This window comes from Hipposideros armiger, unplaced genomic scaffold (genome assembly GCF_001890085.2).
Source record: "Hipposideros armiger isolate ML-2016 unplaced genomic scaffold, ASM189008v1 scaffold_5, whole genome shotgun sequence".
Taxonomy (NCBI): Eukaryota; Metazoa; Chordata; class Mammalia; order Chiroptera; family Hipposideridae; genus Hipposideros; species Hipposideros armiger.
This window is the reverse complement of record NW_017731355.1, coordinates 5,810,493-5,829,182: the sequence shown is the minus strand read 5'-3', so window position 1 is coordinate 5,829,182 and position 18,690 is coordinate 5,810,493. Positions and strand designations below refer to the sequence as shown.

General features: G+C 35.2%; 1 protein-coding gene across 8 annotated transcripts in view; it reads left to right on the top strand.

Moving 5' to 3' along the window:
- KTN1 (kinectin 1) overlaps positions 1–17,597 on the top strand; it is a 96,933-nt gene extending 79,336 nt beyond the window's left edge. For 5 of the 8 annotated variants that reach the window (XM_019645064.1, XM_019645084.1, XM_019645074.1 and 2 more), the window contains 10 exons: positions 2,774–2,854; positions 3,681–3,770; positions 3,900–3,992; positions 5,826–5,897; positions 6,131–6,214; positions 6,383–6,466; positions 8,821–8,904; positions 10,535–10,627; positions 11,472–11,592; positions 17,121–17,597. In XM_019645064.1, coding sequence (XP_019500609.1) covers positions 2,774–2,854; positions 3,681–3,770; positions 3,900–3,992; positions 5,826–5,897; positions 6,131–6,214; positions 6,383–6,466; positions 8,821–8,904; positions 10,535–10,627; positions 11,472–11,592; positions 17,121–17,125 — 807 coding nt within the window. In that variant the 3' untranslated portion in view covers positions 17,126–17,597. The remainder of the gene's footprint in view (positions 1–2,773; positions 2,855–3,680; positions 3,771–3,899; positions 3,993–5,825; positions 5,898–6,130; positions 6,215–6,382; positions 6,467–8,820; positions 8,905–10,534; positions 10,628–11,471; positions 11,593–17,120) is intronic. The other 3 variants (XM_019645107.1, XM_019645116.1, XM_019645091.1) reach the window with 1 other exon arrangement.
- The last annotated feature ends 1,093 nt before the right edge of the window (positions 17,598–18,690 follow it).

Here is an 18,690-nt window from a genome sequence, read left to right as displayed (position 1 = left end):
GAGGGCAGTGTCACTGGCCCTCATATGTGGGATCCGAACCGGGGCCCTCTGGCATCCCAAGCGAGTTCTTAACCATCGCGCCACTCGGCCGGCCCAATGCATATCATTTTTCACTCACAAAATTGGGTAAAAGAGTGAGCATTAGACACAGCAAAATACAGTACATTAAAAAAAAATCCTTAATTTTATACATCTAGTCAATATTCACATTTCTCCATTGTCATATAAATTATCTGTTTTAATGAAATAATAACTACTTATTGTAGGTTGTTTTAGCAGGACCCAAATAAGGTCAACCAACATGCAATTCTTTTAAGATGTCGCTTTAGATCTTTTTTATTCCACAGTTCCCTTCTATTTGTCAACAAGGTCCACCCCCAGCCCCCTACCCTCCCTTTTTTTAAAGCCTGGTGGTTTCATATGCATTTTGTCAGCCTGGATTCAGCTGACCGCATCCCAGCCATGCCAGTGTTTCTCTATCCTTTGTGTGTTCTATAAATTGGTATCAGATTTGTGGGCAGGATGAGGTGGGGGCAAGACAACTCATGGGCAGCGTTGTGTACTTCCATCAGGAGATTTATAAGGTCTGCTTGTCTTTCTTTGGGTCATTGGAGCTTCTTTAGGCTGGCTGCCAGATCCTTTGACCCAACTCTGCTAAACTTTGGTAGCTTCTTTGTTTTGTGGTATAATGAGATGTTCCCAATTTATCATATAGTATACATTTCCTGCCCCCAAACTTAGAATCAGCTATTTCTCCAAGGAGCTCTTGGCTCTTTCTGTGAGTGCTGGGTATGGTGTCAGTAAACTTAATGGCCTGTTCTATGTGTAGTCTGAGTTTAACTGCTTGTTCTCTTAGATTATATCTCTCTATAGTCTGCATTTTAACTTGAGCAAGAAGCAAAAGTTTTTTGTTTCTGTCGTGACCATTAAGGATGTATTCAGGTTTGATCAGTTAGTATAATAGATACCTACCACTTTGGGTTGAACTGATAAAATAACTTGCATTGGGCTAGTATATGGATACATTGTCAGTTCTGTGTTGTTCTTATGTTAATGCTAAGAGAAGGGGTTGCTATTCATATATTTCATATTTTTTCCTTTGTGGCCATAACCTGTTTTTATTTCTTTATTCCTGCTTTATGTTTTATTACTTCATAGAAATGAAATTTGGGGATTTATTTATTTGGCAGTATTTTATGAACCAAGAGAGTTAATGATTTATAATTTGTATTCTTCAAAGACTATGTAAGATCACCAGGATTAAAATTTTTTTCTAATGTAACAAATTCATTGTTAACAGCAGTATTACCTACCAACATCCAAATCTTTTTTGACACTATAAATATTTATAAATCACTGTAAGATATGGGTGATGATATTTGGCTTTTGTTTACCCCACGTGTTATAAGTTGAATATTTCTTCATGTACTTTGTATTTAAGAAATACATTAAACTTTCTGTGTGTTACTTAAAATCTAGCAGTTTAGGTTTCAAAGATATGAAAGATAATGAGCTATTTACCTTGAGATAATAAAGCGATAATAAAATTAATATAATCAGTAGATATAAAAGGGCTTATACATACACACACACACACACACACACACACACACACATATATATGTATGTATGTATATGTATATTCCTATTGCTTTTTTGCTAAGCAAATCAGCATAGGAGACATCTACAATTATATGACCTAGAAGGTTTATAAACTTGGAAGAACTAAATCAGTTTTTCAATTGACTTTTAATTTATATTGAATCCCAGTATTTGAAGCGAAGTGGGATTTTAATTTAGTCTTGGTTTAAATTTATATGTGAGGATGTAATTTTTTTTTAAATAGGAGAGGCTTTTTTGACTAATTTGTGCTATAGGGTATTATATTATTGTACTCTGGGGTAATTTCAAAATGCATCCAATTTTTTTGTTTTCTATTTTTATTTGTTAGAGTATAGAAAATCCTGATTCAGCCATATAACTAAAATTTTAAATTAGAACAGTTAATAGAAATTGCACTGTTCTTTTTTTCTTGGATTAAACTAAACCAAGGACTTAAAAGATAAAAGGAAATTTGATTTAAAGTATCTAACAAATAAATACTCTATCAGAGTTTAAAATTCAGAAAAGAAGCATCAAAACTGTAGAATAATTTATTCCAAAATTTAGAATAACGACTTCTGTTTGCATCAGCTAACCTGTCAGGACAAACAGAGTTTTTGTTGGTTTAAACAAGTAAATGTTTTTGTATTCTTATCATTTCCCATTATGATTTTAAAAGCACTTCATGATACATACTGCTTTTGAAATATTTTCATAATTCCTGGAGCACCTTCATAAATTTTGAAATCTTCTGAATAGAATATCTTCAGTTAAACTTTTAGTTTATGAACTCAGAGTACTTGGTTTATCTGAAAAAAAGTTTTGAAAAATTACTCATTCTAGGTTTTCTGTGTTTTAAAGATCAAATCTATTAGTCTGGTGCTAGTAAGTTGGAGAGGCTGGATTTGAATGAACCCAGATCATCTACCTAAAAGTCTGGAATTCAGTTGCAAGTATTCTTGGTCTGGGTAAATAAGATTTAATTTTGATGGTAGTACATAGGTATATTTTTAGTAGTATTTTCAAGGCTGGGTTATGTACAACTTATGCAACTTACATTCTTTCTTGAAGTTTTTAAAATAACCATCCCTAATTTGATTATTTAAAATTATTCACCTGTTTCATTTAGGTATTTTTTGAAATTGGTTATTTTTACTTTTCTTCTCTACAGAGCTACAGTGAATGGTTGCATGGATTTGAAAAGAAGGCAAAAGAATGTGTGACTGAAACTTCTGGTTCAGAGGAGGTTAAGGTTAGTTTTAAGAAATAAAGTATCTATATTTTAACCAAACATGGAAAAAAGAAATAAATCAGAATTTGTCTTTATGAGCTTGGAAAAGAAAGATTAAAAATATATTTTGAGTAGACTAATGACTTTTTGAATCAGTATAAGAACGTGATTTCATGTTGTATAAATTTTGGTGGAAATGTTATAAGTCTTCCCTGTATTTGATTTGTATACAAAGTTAATGTTTGCCATTCCGTTCACTCTGTATATTAATCATTTTTAAAACTGAATATTTATCTCTTACTCTCTTTGTTGCCTTGATTTAAAAAGTAAAGATCAGTTGAGGTAGGTGGGGAGAAATTGACTGGTTTGCTGAAGTATCCCCAGATACATCATTAAGAGTGTTCAGAACCTAGATGTGTTGTTATTCTTGACTACTGAAATTCGGGAGATTATCTTTTCTTTGTATGTCAAGTGGCATGATTAAAATACCCTTCCCATGTGTGTAGCATAGGCATTACTCCTGTACTTCACATGTGGGTCTGCTTTGCTTTTACCATCCTGCTAAAGAGTAACAAGCCTATTTATTATAAAATTGTGTAATGTATTTTATTATAAAATTGTGTAATGTATTTTATAGTAAGCAGACTCAGAGAGTTTTTATTAGCAAACAGCAAATGACCGAAAGGTCATTGAATATCATTGCTCTTTAAGAAGGTTGAAATGTAGTGTTTTATTCTAAAACAGTTAGAAACCATTTGTTATACCAGTAAGTTATACCTGAAACAAATTTGAGGCACAAAACTTTCTGGTAAAACTACAGAATTTTTCTTTGTTTCATTCTTTGCAGGTTCTAGAGCACAAGTTGAAAGAAGCTGATGAAATGCACACGTTGTTACAGCTAGAATGTGAAAAATATAAATCCGTCCTTGCAGAAACAGTAGGAAATGATTTTTAATCTACGTTTGGTTTCATTTTTAAATCACTGACTTATTCCCTAGTGGCTTAAATAGTTTATTTTGACATTAGAACATGAATTTTTCATTACAACTGTACTTTTTGTCCATAGGAAGGAATTTTACAGAAGCTACAGAGAAGTGTGGAGCAAGAAGAAAATAAATGGAAAGTTAAGGTCGATGAATCACAAAAGACTATTAAACAGGTATTTAAAAAAGAAGAGCTTGAAACAGTGACTCTCAAGAATGTGGCCCCTGCACCTGCAGCATCAGCATCACCTGGGCACTTGGTAGAAATGCACATTCTGGGCCTCACCCAAGACTTACTGAATCTGAAACTCTTTTGGTCAGCAACCTGTGTTTTAAAGAGCCCCCAAGTGATTCTGATTCCCACTCAAGATTGAGAATCACGTATTTAGAGTACAACTAAAGGGGTAATGATAAAAAACGTAAAGTGCTTTGAAAGTTACAGAACTGCTGTGTGAGAACATGAGGTAAAGAATTTGGGGGCTCAAAATGGATTTTAAAACCTTGTATTGTGATCCATGATATAGTAGTCAAGAAAAAATTCATAAGTCCTTCTACTCTTCATGAAACCAGAATGTTATTGTGCAGTCTTATTTTTCCTCCCATTTACTTGGGTGTGGTAAAAAGTGTCATCTGTTGCTCACTTAATGAGGTGTTATCAAAAGATACAGTGAATGTTTAAATTTAAAAAAATTATTACAGTAAAAGACACATTGCCATTAATCTCCCTTAAAATACTTCCCCTTGCTTTGAACACACTTATCCCATCGTTATTGCCACTTTCTGAAGCAGTTCTGGAAGTCCTCTTTCATGAGTGTCTTTATTTCATCCTCCATCATGACAATGCTCTGTGTCACACATTGCTTCTGGTTAATGGCAGTTTCTGTCAAATAAAAATATTACGGTGTGGGGCCGGCCGAGTGGCGCGTTGGTTAAGAGCTGGCTTGGGACACCAGAGGGCCCCGGCTCGGATCCCACATGTGAGGGCCAGTGACACTGCCCTCCACAGCTAAGATGCTGAACAACAGCTCAACCTGGAGCTGGGCTGCCGTGAGTCGCCGGCGACGGCGTAGGCTGCAGCCCCTGCTGCAGTGGGTTTCCATGGGCTACCGTGTGTAGCCAGCAGCCAGCGTGAGCGGCCAGCAGCCGCAGTGAGCGGCCGTCCAGAAGCCGGCGACTGATCTGCCTTGCCCGGGAAGAGCACAATGATGGTGCCAACTTGGGCCAGTGAAGCGGCGTCCTCCACAACTAGACTGAAGAACAAAAGGACAGCAACTTGTCTGTTCCCCTTCCCCCAATTCCCCAGCGCTGTTCCCATCCCCCAATTCCCTAATTAAAAAAAATATATATATATTATGGTGTGTCCCCATCCACCTTATTCACTGGATCTGCCACCATGCGACTTCTGGCTCTTCCCCAAAGCCAAAATGACCATGAAAGGAAAACATTTTGAATCGATTCAGGACATTGAGGCAGCCACAACAGTGCAACTAAAGACATTTCACACAAGAGGACTTCCCAGAACTGCCTCAGAAAGTGGCAAGAACGATGGGATAAGTGTGTTGGAAGCAAGGGGGAGAATTTTGAAGGGGATTAATCACAATGTGTCTTTTACTGTAATTTTTTTTTTAATTTAAACATTCACTGTATTTTTTGATCACACCTCGTATTTTCCTGTGCCACCCTGTGCAGAATTTATGGTTGCTGATGGTATTCTATGTTCATGCATTTGGGGAATAAATACAGCCAGTTATCCGTTAATTGTTTTAAAGAAATTAAGCCCTTTTAGCTGGGCCTAATATAATAGCATGTATATGGGGTAGGTTTTGACCTCAATTTCAATCAAGTTAAATGTGATGCTCTTATTTTTAAGGTCTTTTAAAATTTAGTATGGCTTTAAATGAGATGCATTTCAAAAACCCCTGAAATGTCTAATTGGTTAAAATTCTAGAAAATAAAAGCTTCTGTATCCTTGGTGGTTTACTTGATCATATAATTGTTTTACATTTCAGATGCAGTTGTCATTCACATCTTCAGAACAAGAGCTAGAGCGACTAAGAAGAGAAAATAAAGATATTGAAAATGTATGTTATTTCATTGTTTGACTTATAATCTATGGACTCATTTTTAGCATTAAGTGTTGTCTTAAGATCTTTGTTTTAAGATTGGTGCAGTAGTTACTCATTTAAGAATATCTTGGGTAGTTTTTGAAGTGATACAGTTTTATATTCATAAGTATCATAACTCCGTTGTGAGGAAGCATGCAAGGAAATCTTGAATGTGTTTGTTAACTTTTCCTTCTTTGTTGCGTTGCTAGTTGAGACGTGAACGAGAACATTTGGAGATGGAACTAGAGAAGGCAGAAATTGAACGGTCTACCTATGTCACAGAAGTCAGAGAGGTACTTACAGTAGAATTTTTTTCATCCTTGCTTCTCAATTTGAATTAAGTTTATAACAGAGTGAATACAATATTTCAGTTTAAGTTGTTTGTGGCTGAGCTTCCAAGTATCATTCGTAACATGGGCTATCATAAGGAGATCAATCTTAAACTCTAAACTTCATTGCAGCTGAAAGATCTGTTGACTGAATTGCAGAAAAAACTTGATGATTCATATTCTGAAGCAGTAAGACAGAATGAAGAGCTAAATTTGGTAAGAAGCTTGTTCTCCACTGGGTATCAAGTAGGCTCTGGAAACACTTGTGTTGACATGTGGAGAAACCATCCAAACTTCATCTCCTTGCTAACATCTTTAGCTTGGCATTTTTGTAAGTTTAAGATAATCTTCATATTCCGATGACTCCTAAGATGATTCTTCTTTTCTTAGCTCCTAACAGTGGCATGTTTGGCTTGCAACTCTTTTTCAGAAAAACTTTCTGTGTTTTATAAAACCTAATTTCTTGAACAGCATTATTTTCAGTGAATAAAGAAATTAAACAAACAGATAAAGATTGGCTGAGTTATGAAAATTCTCTGCTCAGAGTTATCATAGCTAACTGGACCTTTTATTTTTTAACCTGGAAGGAGATTATTAAAGGTTGAAGGTGCATACTCTTCATTCAAGGGCAATAATCCAACCCAGCCTCTTATTTTAACTGGTCTTTCTATAGATTATAGATAACAAAAAGCTTGTGAGGTTTTTTATCATCAACACATCATTTAGAGTGTAGTAATCATACTTAAAGATAACTAAAGTTTGCTAAATGTCTTATAAAGAAACAGAGTACCCTGTATTCCCATTCTTAAATTTTCTGGAAATTTATACTGACTGTGACAGGCTTAATTGTTAGATAAATATGACTATGTTGTAGTATATTTCAAAAACAATCATTATGTCTTTCTGTGACATAAAAATTGTTGTAGCGTGTGATTAGATTTTTTAAAAGTACATGAATAAACTCGAGGAAGATTACAACAAGTTTTCTCCTTACCCCAATTTAATCCTGCCCAGTTTGGAATTTTCTTATTAGTACTGCTGTTAAACGTACCAGAGAAAACTTCTTAACTCATTCATTTGTGGTTGGTTTTCTGTGGTATGCAGTGATTTATGGAAATCAATTTTCAGATTAGGGCTGTATGAAATGTACACATGGAGCCTCCCCACACCCCTCTTTATTTTTTAAATAACATTTTTGTTTTATTCACCTTTGTTTTGCCTTAATTGAATGATTCCCACTGCAGTAAGACTAGTTTTATACATAAGTTTGCTGTACATTACGCAGATCAGGACTGTGCTATGCCATAACTATAAACCTTACTCTATAATGTGTTTTTTAAAAATAATTACTAACTACAGTTATTGGGGGATATACTTTTAACTTCGGTGCTTGGTGGCTAACTCCAACAGTAGCATCAAACCCACAGTATTCTGGTTGAGTCTTCAGTTCAGCCTGATGTTCTCTTTGTATTTTTTGTCCCTCAGCTTCTGTCAAGAGGCCTATTTGAGTGGGTTTTTTCTTGTTTGTTTCTTTGTGGGGTTTTTTCTTGATTTTGTAATCTTTATTTTAGTGTTTCTGTTTCTCTGTTTGCTCAGGAAAACTGTTGCCACATTTTAAGATAATAGTTTTGTTTGCCTATACATATGTTGTTCTTAGGCCAGAGAATAATTTCTCTGATGTATTAAATTACAATTAAGTAAAGGAGCAAAAACTGAAGCATTTGAGTATTTAAATAGAGTTCTAAAAATAAAATTTCCAAATGGAATGTTGTCCACTAATTCTCCCTCCAGTTCAAAATGTCAGCATCTTTTATTTCCCTCATTGGGTCTCCAGAGCTGTTTGGAATGTCATGCCTACGGGTGGGAAGCTAAATCAATTAATTTCATGAGTTTAATAAGAAAGGTATTTTTTTGGTCAGTGTAGTCCATTTCCCTTATTCATGTTTAATTGGAACAGTTACCAGGAGAAGAGACATATATTGGCACTAGAGTTTTATAGAGCTTAATTACTGTTTTGACAAATTATTGAGAAGTATATCTTAAGACAGTTCTTATTGGTATAATTAGGCTAGTGTGATCTTGTACTGATTTATTCAGTGACATCTTAAATAATCTTTAAATTTTTAACGTTTTCATTTTACTGGATTTGTAACCTTCTGTTCAATGTCTTCTAAAATATTACACACTTGACTCTTAACTGTATAGGTCAAGAAAGCATTTAAAAAGTAAATAGTAAAATTTCCGACTGCTTGCCTTTTAAATATGAATGAACTACTTTATGAATAGTAAAAGGCACTTTACTGGAATTTGATGGTTTTGTTTTTACATTCTAGGTTTTTACTCTGAACTCTAGTTTCGTTCTATAGCTTTTCTGATGTTCAGCTTTACAGATGGGAACCTCCACTGCTTAGCTTTTCTCTACTTCTGGTGCAGCATATTGGCTAATCCACTGTGCATAATAACTGTTACAGATCCCATTCTTTTTCATTCATTCTTCAGTCCTAGGGATCTCCGCATAATCAAAGAAGGATGCAAGTTAAGTTAATTGTAGTGTTCCTTTATTTTTACAGTTAAAAACACAGTTAAATGAAACAGTCAAAAAACTTAGAACTGAACAAAGTGAAAGACAGAAGGTAGCTGGTGATTTGCATAAGGTAAGCCACTGCTTGTCCAGAAGGTACCATATCATGTCATGCTGTGTTGTGTCTTGAATCTTAAGCAAACATATTGCTAATTCTGGATTTATTCTTTTGCATCGTTATACTAATTTGTTTATAAATTTAAGCTGTTTTACAGTTTTTAGAACTAATTTTTTTGGGTGGTTTTTCCATTCTTTTTTACTTTAATTTACTTCATCATTTCATCACATTTGTATAATTAATTGCTTGCTAAAGTATAGATTAAACTTTAAATTTAATTGAAGTTATTCTTTTTTTAAATTTGTTTACATTCCTATTTTTTTATTGGGATATGCTTATGTAATCAATCGTTTGTCTTTATGAACCTAAAAGATATATATGTCTATATATAGATATAGATATATATAGATAGATAGACCTCTGATGTTTCAGAAGTGTGTTCCTTTCATTTATTTGTAGAAATACATTTTTCTTAATCTCATATAATAGGCGATTTTTAGGATTACATTTTTTATTCTTTGCATTAGGTTGATAAGTTATTTGTTAATCTGAAATATATTTAATAGTGTAATTTCTGGATGCTTATATCAAAGCTGCTTTAGAGCTATGATTATGTTTATGGGAGATAATAGTCATTAGCAAAACAAATATACTTTTCCAAAAATTGAAAGAAATATTTTTGCTGATTCTGTATGATTATAGCTTATAATTGTTATGCGAAAGTCTAGGAATCCAGAATTGCTTCATATTATTTTGGTGTTATTGTTACCAGTAAATAAAATGGGAACTTAGGAAGTTTGTTTTAGAGCTCAAAATTAGATACATGATACATTGTCAAGATTAAACAATCTAATTTTCTTTAATAAGTGATTTTAACTTTTGACTTCTTGATCAAAATATAAAACATGCAGTTTTAATTTTAGCCTAACAATTTAGCTTCACAGAAGATACTTTAAGGATATTAATACAGGTGCTCAAAGATAATGGATATGCCATGTTATTTATGATGGCTGAAATCACCAACAATAGGTGGCAGTGAACTGCCCCATATCTATAATAGAAATATTGTGCAGCACTTGATTGAAAACACACATAATATTTATTGACATAAAAAAGTTAACAAAGTACTTTGTAAAACAAGCAAGTGTAAAACAGCATGTGTGTTAAAAAGACCATTTATATAAAAATTCCTGCCAATTTACTATTTGCCCATATATGCACAGAAGTGGGATCTAATAGATCCAAATTATTTTAGGATTTGTGACCCACATATGCTTTCTCTCACATATGCCTCTTTACCACAACCCTTTAAAAATGTGAAAACCATTCCTAGTTTGTGAGCTGTACAAAAACAGGCAGTGGCTAGATTTGACTGGCCCCCGATCTAGACTAACATTAACCTAAAGACCAACTGTGTATTGTTTGAACTTTCTAAAACAGTGAGCCATGTGTTCTTATAATCAGTCTGGTAGGGGAGAAGCTATTTTCATTTTGGAGAAAAAAACTGACTAGGCTGGCTTTATATTGTGTTGTTATAAGACCTTTCATCTTGTACAAAATATGTAAGAAAATCACTCATTTTTTCTTGTATATATTTGATTATCAGTTGTAGTATTTGGAGGCTACCATATTGCTTTCCTTACAGGCTCAACAGTCACTGGATCTTATCCAGTCAAAAATAGTAAAAGCTGCTGGAGATACTACTGTTATTGAGAATAGTGATGTTTCCTCAGAAATGGTATGCATTTTTATTTTCTTTAACCTCAAAGTTCTTAGCTCATTACCTTATAAACTATGTGAAAAATAAAATATGTACAAGATCCATCTCTGACTTAAAAAATGCCTTTATAATGTTTCCATCAGTTGTGTTGCATTCTTAATGGAAGGTCATTTTTTTCCTTGAGGTACTCTGTCTATGAAATGCAGTTTTGTTAATAATGTTTTTTCACTTTAGCTTAGTGTGAGATATAATGTTAATTTTCAGGTTTGTGTGGGGAAGTATTGTAGCATACTGCTTATGAGTATAGACTCTGTTAAGAGTGTTTCTGTTAGAATCCTAGCCCTGCTACTTAGTAGCTGTATGACTTGAAGCAAATTCCTTAGCCTCTCTGTGCTTTACTTGCCCCATTTGTAAATGGCAATGATAATAGTACCTATCTGGTAGGATTGTTACTGTGTAAAACACTTAGAATAGTTGGTAACACAACAGTGCTTAGCACTTGGTAAGAGCTCAGTATATGTTTACTGTTCTTTTTACTGTTATGAATGTGTTCTCCTTTGATGCCTCGCAGATTTTTTTCTGAAAGGAGAAATGGATTTATATCGGATATTCATAGTTCCTAGATTTTTCCCTTTGTGGCCCAGTGACAACATTTATGACATTGCTTTCTTTGGTGCATACTAATTTGCACCACTAGGTAGCAAACGCTATTTTTCCTTGTGGTTTTTATTATTGATTTTCATGTCATTTTCCAGATTTTTCATGTTTGTACTTAAAACAACAATAAAATATTTTCAGTTTTTGGATGCAAATGCTCTTTCCTTGTGTTTGGAGTTTTTCATTACTTCCATCTTCTTTTTAGGAGTCTACTGAGAAGGAGACAATGTCTTTAAGTCTAAATCAGACTGTAACACAGTTACAGCAGTTGCTTCAGGCAGTAAACGAAGAGCTCACAAAGGAAAAAGAACACTACCAGGTATTAGGTAAGAATAACTAAAATATTACTGTCTGTGGGTAATTGACATAGTGTATGCATGCGCAGCATGTGTACTGTGTGTGTTTACCATAAATACAGGAGCTGTCATTGCTCTAGTGGAAATATTCTGTCTTATCTCTCTCAGAACTTCCAGATGATGGCTTTAGCTTTCTTGGAGTTTTATTTCCATCTTGTTTATATTTTGGTCTTGTAGCTTGGAGGGGAAAAAAACAACCCTTTATCTTTGCCTCTTTTGACCTTTATATTAAACAGATGCTCTTATAACTGGTTTACCTAGGTTTTGTTCATTGCCATAATGTCTGCAACTGCTTCTTTAGTTTATCCTGATCTTAGTTCTGGTAAAGTATTGGTGTGATTTTTGTTTGTTTGACTTTGTATAGTAAAATGATTGTAATGTTTTTACTGAGTTAAGATGCTTAACTGAAAATCAAATCATCAGAATTTCTTTTAATTGGAAGCTGGGTTTTATTTGCTTATAGACAATCAAATCCATTTTTTAACTTTTGAAGTAAGTCTTAATTGAAGATAGATAAAACCTATCATTAACCAACCCATGTTACAAAATTTTATTACCCATATTACTTGGGAAAGTTCAGATTTGTTGGCATTTAAAAATGACTTGTGGGGATGTAATGTACAAGCAGAGAGAATATACCTGAGAATCAGTGATATCGTAATAACTGTTCAGTGACAAATAGTTGCAAGATTTATTGTGGTGATCATTTTGTAAGGTATATAAATTTTGAATCACTGTGTTGTACATCTGAAACTAATATTGTATGTCAATTATAATTAAAAATTTTTAAAGAATGTTAAAAGATATTTTAAAAATGACTTGTATTTCAGCTGGTGAATACAGGTTAATTGATTGATTCCCAGGCTTTACCTGTTTTAAGAATGACTTTAGTCATACTGCCTTGGGTGATTAGGATATTCCAGTATGTGCTGAATGCTTCAGACAGTCTTCTTTTGAATTTGTTTGTTCTAAAATAATCATGATAACCTGGAGATCAGTAGGATGGCATCACAAAGTGGCAACTCATCACTGAATTGTTCCTTTCAGAACCCAAACTTAAGACTTGGAAGGCTGTAGAGAGGCCTCAGGGTAGGTTAGATGTCCCGGAAAAGTTGGGGTGCACCACCATTTTGATTACAGGGGCATTCTGTCTCACTTTTATAGAATAATTGTCCTCTGGCCTGCCTTAGCATACGTTGTCCTTTAAAATGCTATTCCACATCAGTTACTTCTAAGAAGACTTTTCACATAAATCCAGCTCATTCTTTTAACCTGTCAGCAAAAACAATTATACCTTAGTCTTCTAGCCTTAGTAAGCTGACCTTCCAGTTGTCTAGTTACACTTCTGCCACCTTACTGTCCTTCCCCAAATTAGGAAATCACCATGCTTCCTACTTCATACTGAAGCAGCTTTTCCCATGTCTTCAGCTCTATGTCTTCTCTTCACATGCTCCTTCTGTTAAGTCTTGAAAACATGCTCAGATGTCTTACTTTAACCATGCACTTCCTTTAGGTTACCACCCTATTTTTTTACTTTACTGTTTAACATAGATTCTTAAACTATTCTCACAGTGTCTACTTCTTTACTTGCTAGTAATAACTCCATCATCGATTCTAAAATGGCTTCTCTTACTCCCATTCCAATGAAACCGTTTTTTTGCTGAGGTCATTAATGATTTCCTAATTGCTAGATCTAATACATGGCCCCCTTTTGCAAATAAGATACTGAAAATAGTTATGAAATATGCTAAATATGTTGAAGTCTGTCTATAGGCCTTTGTGTTATAAGGGAAGGGCTTCATTTCTGAGAGCTTAGAAAAAGTATAAGATCTCCTATTCCCTCTTGTCTTTGGACTTTGTCATTAGCATCTCTCCAGTGTGTCAAAGGTGTTCTTTACTATTTTCTTTTTCTTCCCAAACACATGGGATGCTCATATTAAGTCATGTGAACCATCTTTGGTTTGCTGCTTCCACATTTGCCTTAAAAAATCATATTAAATTTGACATTTGCATTGATCATTGGTAATAATACTTTTATTTTTCAGATCTTGTTTTCCTCTTGATTTATAAAATTACAGTAATTTGCTAAAATATGTATACTCTGGCAACACAGCTAAAACCGAGTTATTGTTTGGCAGGCAGCTCCCGTAAATGATAACTCAGTATTCTTTTGTCAGCTGATGAACATGAGTCCAAATTTGGCAATTGAAGCGGTCGGTGAGCCATCAGAAGGATAGGATGGATTGGATGAGGGTAGAGGTTCATCAGGCACTTGAAACTCTTGCCTTCCATAGGTTTTATCCAGCATTGACAATGCTAACCCTTCCATACAGATCCCTCGGTTCCCACAGCTCTTCATTAAGTGTGTGTGTTACTGTCAGGCTTTTAACTTCAGCCATTGTTTTTGCTCAATGTAGTCTTCTTTTTTTTTTTTTAAGATTTTATTGGGGAATTGGGGGGAGGGGAACAGCATTGGGGAATTGGGGAAGGGGAACAGACAGGTAGACAAATTGCTGTTTTTGTTCTTCAGTCTAGTTGTGGAGGACGTCGCTTCACTGGCCCATGTTGGTATGATCATTGTGCTCTTCCCGGGTGAGGCAGTCGGTTGCCGGTCATTGGTCGGCCGCTCACAGTGGCTCCCGGCAGCTCACACCGGGCTGCTGGTTGCTCACGCTGGCTGCCAGCCACTCACGTAGCTCACAGCAGCCCATTGCAGCCCCGCTGCAGCCTACGCTGTCGCCGGCGACTCATAGCAGCCCAGCTCCAGGTCAAGCTGTTGTTCATCATCTTAGCTGTAGACGGCGAGCGTCACTGGTCTGGACCCATGTGGGATCCAAACCGCAGCCCTGCTGCTCAGAGCTGGCGTCCCAAGCCAGCTCTTAACCAGCTGAGCCACTCAGCCGGCCCAATGTAGTCTTCTTGTGAACTCTTTTAAAACTACTACTGGATGATTAAGTTGTAAATATAAATTTTTTAATCATCAGAATGTAGGCAGTAGGGTAAAATCTGATATCTAGAAACTTTTTAGTATACAGTGTAAGTACGTAAGAATTGTTTAAGGTAATGCTATACATATTCAGTAAGGGAAAAGCTATTTTTAAAAGACAAAAATGAAAGAAGGGATATGCAATAATTGAGTTTTCTAAATCCTAATACACAGTACTCAAAGTACTTGGCATTTCTGTTACCAAGTAAGGGTTAATGTATTTATCTTATATTCTTAATTTGTAAAACCTTAATCATCCTTTTCTTTTGAAAGTCTTCCTACCCATTTCTTATCCCTCTTTCCCCTTCCCCCCCAAAAGAAGGCTGTCATTCCCCCATTTTGTTTTGTTCTGTTTTAAATAAAATAATTGGTTGTAGTTTTGGACTGGCAACACCAGTATTTTGTAGTATACTTTTTTTGTTCCCAGATGTCTACTTTTCCTTATGTTTCATATTTGCCTGGCTTCTTAGTGTTCTAAGTATATATCTGACCGTATCAGAAAACTTCGTTATCCCAACTTTTTAGTCTGTTTGGGCCGCTGTAACAAAAATCCCATAGACTGGGTAGCTTAAGCAACTCATTTCTTACAATTCTGGAGACTGAGGAGTCCAAGATGAAGGCGCCAGCAGATTCTGGTGAAACCCACTTCCTGGCTTAAAGATGGTCATCTTCCTGCTGTGTGTCCTCACATGGCAGAAGGGGCAGGGGAGGTTTCTGGGGTCCCTTCTATGAGGACGCTAATCCCACTCATGACAGTGGAGTCTTCCAGAGGCCCCACTTCCAAATACCATTACATTGGGGGTTAGAATCTCAACATATGAATTTTTGGGGACACAGACATTCAGACCATAACACTCAGGTTCCCTCACCTTGGACCCAGTTTGTAGAATCCTGTGGAGGGAGGATGATGATTTAAATAGCTAGCCCTTGATGATGAACACCTCTAAGCATGAGCATGCTTCTAACATGTAGTCATTGTCATTCATATAATCTTCAAAAGAACCCAGTACAGTAGGTAGGTATTATTATTATTAATTTTGTATTCCCATTTTACAGCAGACTGAAAGAGGGTCTGTAACTTGCCCAAGGTCACACAATTAGTAACTGGGTGAGCTGGGATTTGAATCAAGGTGGTCTGGGCTCAGCGCCTGTGCTCTTCTTAATCAGTACTTTTCTCTAATTCAGGCACTCTGTGCTCTGATCTTTTGTGTCACTGCTTTCTTTTTTTCCCCATACTGCCTAATCCTTTGTTGTCAGCCTTATAGTTTCTTTAGTCAATTCTGACTTTTTCCTAAAGTTGGTATTTGGTTTGTCCATAGTGAATTGGAGAGGCTCTCGATGTTATCCAGAAAAAACTGAGGTGAAGTTTTATATGTGTTGTGTATGTATGTTGCCTCCCTACTCCCTTTGACTGATAGTTTTTTTATGATGTAGTTGTCTCTCTTTTCTGAAAGAGAAAAGTTCTTTTGTAAGTGCTATTGAAGTATAGGAGGTAACGTTCCAGATAAAAACTAGCTTTTATTTCTACACTTGACTATCATATGGATCAGGTTTTTATCTTCTGTAATGTGTTTACAGAGCACTTCATAGTTTAATGTACTAGTGGGCTATGTAGACTTTCTGATCACCTATTAATCTTGTTTATATTAGAGAACATGATAGCCAGTGATTATTTTGCTTTTTAACTTTCTAGTTGCTGCTTTTCTCAACTTTTTATTTTCAAAAATTGCACACATAAAAGTTGAAAGAATAGTACATTGATACACCCTTAACCTGCTTCATCTCTCTCTCTATGTGTATACATATTTTGTTGATGTGAAACCATTTGAAAGTAACTTTCAGATATCATGACATTTTATCCCTAAGCACTTCAGTATGCATCTCCTAAAAAAAGGTATTCTCTTTACAAATCCATAGTACTATTATCACATCCGAAAAATGAAACATTAGTTCTATAATATCATCCAGTATAAACCCATATTAAATTTCCTCAGTTATACCTAAAATGTCTTTTATTTTTCCCAAACCAGGATCCTATCAAAATTCGTATGTTGCATTTTTTAGTCATCTTATCTGGCTTGGAAAGCTTCTTATGACCTCAGAAAAATCTGTCTGAAACTTTATTTATTTATGGGTGGAGAAGTATGAATTTCAGTCTCTTTTCAGTGCTACTTACCTTAATAGCTTTATAATTCCTTTGATTAGAACTAATAAAAATGGATTCCCAATGTTCTTGTAAATGTTTTTAATAGGATTTAAAAATCCCTACATTATTCTCAATTTGATCTGAGGTTTTGGCTCACATATTTTAAAATCCACATAAAAGCTGCTTCTGAATTCTGAGTTTTTTCTCTTGTTTTAGATTACCATTAATATTAATTGCTTTGATTCTAGTCAAAAGGGCCATGCTAAATCAAATGGAATATGTACTTTTGGTGTTTGACAAATGTCTTCTGATTGCCTTTTGCTGCTTTGTTTTAAAATGAGTTTATTTCTTTCTGATCTTTTACAGAGTGAAGTAATTGGGAAACCGTTCAAGGATAACAGGAGGCATTGTATTATATTTTGCCAAATTAAAGCCTTATTTATGTTTTCACCCTTTCTACTTCGTCAGAAACACTGAACAGAGTTTTGTCTTTTCTAATCCTTGTTAGACTACTGATTTAAAGAGAGAGAAAAAAGCCAACTCTGTAGACACCTTCAGAGTTTAGTTTTATAATAAAAACTGTTTGAATAATTAGACCTTTACATTCCTGAAGATAAAATAAACATGTAATCTTTTATCTTATTTTGCTCAATAAAATTGTTCAGAAGATCAAAAGTGGTAAAGACAATGTAAAATTTAACATTTTAATACTGATGTTGTACACTGTTTTACTTAACATTTTGGGGAGTAACTGCTTCTGACTTCAACTCAAGAAAACACTTTTGTTGCTAATGTAATCGGTTTTGTAATGGCGCCAGCAAATAAAGGGATGCTTATTATTCAGACTCGTTTTAATTTCATTGAGCTTTAACAGATTTCATTAGCACTGCAGGTCAGCATAACTTAGAACACAATTAGTAATTACAACCTTCGGACAAGATGAGATAGGTATTGTTGCTTGTGTAACTTCTGGAACTGGAGCCCTTGGTCTTTTCTGTGGTTCTGTGCAGTGTAAACCTTCTCCAGAAATGCCGTGGGTTACAGAAAGGACGAGGCAAGTACTGAAGGTGTCAGACTTACTACCCCAGTTCAGGTTGAGGAGCTTTACTTTAGTTTTATTATTACTATTAAGTAATTAACTTTTTAGTTGCCATCTTGTCAGGTATACTATGTTACACAGTTTACATGCATTTTTGTTGTTGAATAAAGTTTGGTCTTTTAAATAATTGGAGGAAAACTCTGAGCCCTTCTGATGCTAAATAACTACTAACAAATATTTTGTATCACTGAGTATTAAAGTACCTGTTAGGCCATGTAGTGGCCTCCTTGCTGTTTCAGTCATGGTTCTACTGTGGAGCCTTTCCACTTGCTGTTCTTTCTGCTTAAACTCTCTTCTCTTGAATGTATCAGTCTTGGCTTCTTCCCTCACCATCTTGAAATCTCTTTATTTTATTTTATTTTTTTTAGCTGCGCCATCCTGCCACCTGTTGGCAGCTCAGCGGCTGCTCATCTCGGACTGGGACTCGAACCGCTGTTGCTCAGAGCTCAAACTCTTTTTTTTTTTTTTTTAATTTTTTCTTGAGGGCAGTGTCACTGGCCCTCATATGTGGGATCCGAATTGGGGCCCTCTCTGGTGTCCCAAGCCAGTTCTTAACCATCGCACCACTCGGCCGGCCCTCAGAGCTCAAACTCTTGAGCAAGCTCTTAACCAGCTGAGCCACTCGGCCGGCCCTTGAAATCTCTTTAAATGTTGACTGTTTCATTAGGTTTTTATTGATCATCCATTATCCCCCCCTCCTCTCTATCCCCCTACCTATTTTTGTCTATAACATTTATAGTCTTCAATATATTCTAATATATTTACTCCTAGGCCCCCACCAAAGAATAAGCACTATGAGGGCAGGAATCATCTCTTTTGCTTTTTGTTTTATCCCAG